General features: G+C 44.0%; 1 protein-coding gene across 1 annotated transcript; it reads right to left on the reverse strand.

The window, feature by feature from the left end:
• Positions 1-1492: 1492 nt before the first annotated feature.
• On the reverse strand, positions 1493-3386 carry LOC122010719 (probable pectinesterase/pectinesterase inhibitor 21). The gene is made up of 2 exons (XM_042567214.1): positions 2393-3386; positions 1493-2211 (listed from the first exon to the last, which is right to left on the reverse strand). The coding sequence occupies exons 1-2, from the start codon at positions 3384-3386 to the stop codon at positions 1493-1495; spliced, it is 1713 nt and encodes a 570-aa protein (XP_042423148.1).
• Positions 3387-3987: the final 601 nt, after the last annotated feature.

A 3987-nucleotide genomic window follows, 5' to 3' on the forward strand; every position in this document is an offset into this window, starting at 1 on the left:
TTTATCCTTCGTGTATGTATTTGCTTCTTTAAATCTGAGTGCATTCTGAAAGTAAGGATATTTAGTAGCAATTATTTAGGAAGGTGATCTTCTTTGAAAGTAAAGTAGCTTAGTATCGTCGTGAGGCAATGGTGCAGTGGTAGAATACCTTTTTAATTTTTCAGGCATATAAGAATCTAAGGCATTTCTAGCAGCTAAGAAACAAGAAGAAATAGATTACGTGGATGAGTAAAGAATCAATGTAGTAACATGAGAAAAGACCTACCACTCTTATGTCCAATATCATGGAGGATGAAGAACTGACCTCAAACAAGCACGACACTTCTCCATATCATGAATCGTCATCAGAAGGTATGGTTATATTTAAACATCATATAATAAATTTTAGATACAAAAAGGTACTATTAGAGTTGAGCTGAACTCTTGTCCTTAAATAAAGACCAAATGGGAAAGAAAAAGGAGAAATGTTGATACAATTGATGGTTAGGAACGATCATAGATTTTGATGTGTTGTAGATAAAGAATTTATATTATGTTGGTTAGAAATGTAAATGGAAAAGAGGTAGAAAGGAAAAGGAAAGAAATTAAATGAGGTTTTAATTTCATATTGAAAGTTTAAAGGTATATTGATTGATTTATATTGATTCATATGTATTGATGATGTCAATAAATATATAAGAAGAAACTCTCTTAGTCTCTCTCATGGATATCTAGGGATGCAAATCCAACAAACCACTATATTTTAGACAATCGATCAGACTAAGCATTATATTGCATTAAAATCGAACAAATCAAATCAATATAAAATTAACTAATTCGATTGAACTGATTTTTTTTAAAATTAAAAATCTGAATTAACTCATAATTTCCAAATTCTATCAGTTATACCCATTATTTTGATTTAATACATATTTTACTCATCCTTATTAGTAAGAAATTAGACTCAACAGTCGTCAAATTATTTCTATCTTTCATTCACTTTTAAGATCGAGTTCGGTCCGATAGAAATTTTTCAATAATTATCGAATGAATGAGACATTGGGATGACTCGTCACCATGAGTGATTCGAGCACCGTGAACATTTATTTACGCTGTGTGAAAATCAAACCCTCATTACGTTCATCCTCACTCCAAGCCCCGGGCTCTTATGTCATTGCAAATGTACAAAAAGGACTAATTAAGTGCGAGATGCCTAAGATTGAAAATGCAGATTAACAATTGGAGTAACAATAAATGGATCTGATAGTTTGGGCAATATGAATTAATGGTTATTTCAGCAGCAAATCAAATTTCTTTCTCAATTCATAAATGGATTCATGTGAAATGAGAGACATTTACCGCGCTATATATATCAGTTGTAAAATAAAATATATTTAAATATAAATAATAGGGGTGATAAATTATTAATTAGTGGAATAAATTAAGCCTTAATTGTTATTGTTACAGAGACCAGCTGATATATCTATCATACATGATTAATTGAGTAGTGCTACTAATGGATCCTGCCTGGTTCCATGGGACTGAGAAGGCCGGGGACGAAGGGCAGGCCGGTTTGCGGCAGCCATGCGTTTCCCTTAATGAACTGCTCGACGGTGTACTTGTGCGCGTGGTTGAGATCGATGTTCTTGATCCCTCTCCATTTGACTCTCTGGCTCTTATCGGAGCCGGGCCCACGGTTGTCAATCTCGGCGTAGAAGCAGGTTCTGAGGCCGAAGTCGCCTAGCCATGGCAGCCACCCCTGGGGGCTGATCAGGTCGTCTAGCTGCGACTGCATCACGATGGTCCGGGAGTATTCCTTCCACGGCCGTCCCAAGAAGGTGGGGATCCGATGGCGGAAGGGGAAGTAGACGGGGTCGGCGCTGACGGTGCAGTCGTGGAGGATGATGGCGCCGGCGCACCGCCTGTCCTTGCGTCCCTGTGCCGTCACGATGTTTTTCTGGTTGTCCAACGGCTTCCGCGCCAGGATCAAGCAGTTCTGGAGAATGGAGGCCGCGTCGCCGAAGATGAAGTCGATGGTGCCGGTGATGGTGCAGTCCCGGTAGAACTGACGCTGGGTGTGGACGTAGAGAGTGTCCTGGTACCCGTCCAACCGCACGTTGAAAAACACCGACTTGTCGGACTGCACCCGCAGCGCCACCGCCTGGTGCTTCTCCGGCCCCGCCGAGTTCTCGATCCACAGGTCCTTTGCGATGAATCCATTTCCGACGACGGCTGTATTAATTAATTAATTTTTATTAAGGGGAGCATTGACACAACGATAAATATCATATTATCAAAAGATCATGAATTTAAATTCTGGAAATAGTTTTCTGTAAAAAGTTACGTACAATGGATCCTTCCCAGATCCCGCAAAATTACTTGGCGATATATCGGTATAATTAATCTTACTCACCGACTGTGGCGGTTTTGTATGTGGAGACGCCGTCGACGTAGTTGAGGCTTCCGGTGATCTTTGTCTTGGTGGGCCCGTCGCCGACCATCATTAGGTTGGTGTGGCTCCGGTTGACATGGACCTGCTCCCGGTAAACACCTTCCTTGATGTAGATGACGACTTTCTTGTAGCTCTTCTTCGGGACGTGGAGGATTGCCTCGCCTATGGTCTTGAAGTCGCCGGAGCCGTCCTGGGCCACCGTAACGTCGGGCTTGAGCTCCGCCGGGCTCAGCTGGAGGAGCCTCCGATTGCCGGAAGACACCCACGAAGGGTATAATATTAATTCGCCGTCGTCGTCGGCCAGGAGCTTTCGGCCGAAGCCATCGAGGTCGAGCTTGTCTAGAGTGTCTCCGAAGTAGGTGACGACGGCGAGGATGTTGCTGGTCAGCTCGGCGGAGATGTTGAGCGCCTTGCGCATGGACGCCGCGGCGTCCGTGTTGGCACCCTCAAACCCGTCCAGGCAGGTCTCCTGGTAGGTGATGGCGGCGCTGATCCACACCTTCAGGTCGTCGATGAATTTGTCCATCTTGTCCAAGGAGAAGCTGTCGAAGCGACCGACGGAGCTCCGGAGGTCGTCGACGGCGTAGTCGAGGAGCTCGCGGCAGTTCGCGAGCGCCTCGGAGGTGCGAGGATCCCTGGCGGCCTCCCGCAGCACCGAAGAATGGTGCAAGGCTTGCCTGATGTGGTTGACAGTGAGGTTGAAGGCCAAGTTGATGAGATCCTCCGGCCGGGCGTCGTCGCCGGCGACAGAGGCCAACGTGGTCTCGCACGTCCGCTGGTAGTCGGTGGGGCGGCAGAATTCTCGGATGTTCTTCTGCGAGGTGGAAATCTCGGCCATTTGAAGTTGTGCTGACTCGGAGCCGCTGTGGTGGCCGGAAATGGTTAAGACTCCGACGGTGGCGACGATGGCCACGAGCATGACGACGGAGACGGCGAGGATGACAGCCTTTCCCATGCTGATTTGAGATGGTTAGCAACTAAATTGACAATATAATCAATCAATCAATTGAAGTATAATTAAGGTTGTCGTTCCCTTTAATTATTCCTGTTCCGATTGGAAGGTGTCGCCGGTGAAGAGAAGGAAAGGGCCTCCATATAGTGGAGGAAGAAGGAAGCTAGCTGTTGTGTGATTGTGCACGAGAAACTGCTGCTGGGCCAAACTTAGAATGTGCTAAGAATAGGGCGGACAGAAATAGAGACTGTCGGTTACATCGATCGATCATAGCTGTCCAGTTTGTTACAAGTCAAGCTTAAGTCAAACTTTTCAGAAGCATTCAAGCTAATTTGTTACCGTCAAAGAGAAAGAACGGAGGAGGTTAAAGATAAATAATTATTGTCTTTTATTATTGATTAATTATCACGGTTACCCAGCTTATTTCTATAAATATATAAAAAATATGGTAACAATGAATATAGTATGTGATCTCAGTTATTATAGTAATAACAATAAATATGATATTTGATCTATTCGAAAGTGAAGAATATGGTAAATTAGAGATGTAGTTTAGAAGTTGATAGGATGAAGATTTTACGTGGTTATGTGACACAAAAGCATT

Source organism: Zingiber officinale, chromosome 8A (assembly GCF_018446385.1).
Source record: "Zingiber officinale cultivar Zhangliang chromosome 8A, Zo_v1.1, whole genome shotgun sequence".
NCBI classification, from domain to species: Eukaryota; Viridiplantae; Streptophyta; class Magnoliopsida; order Zingiberales; family Zingiberaceae; genus Zingiber; species Zingiber officinale.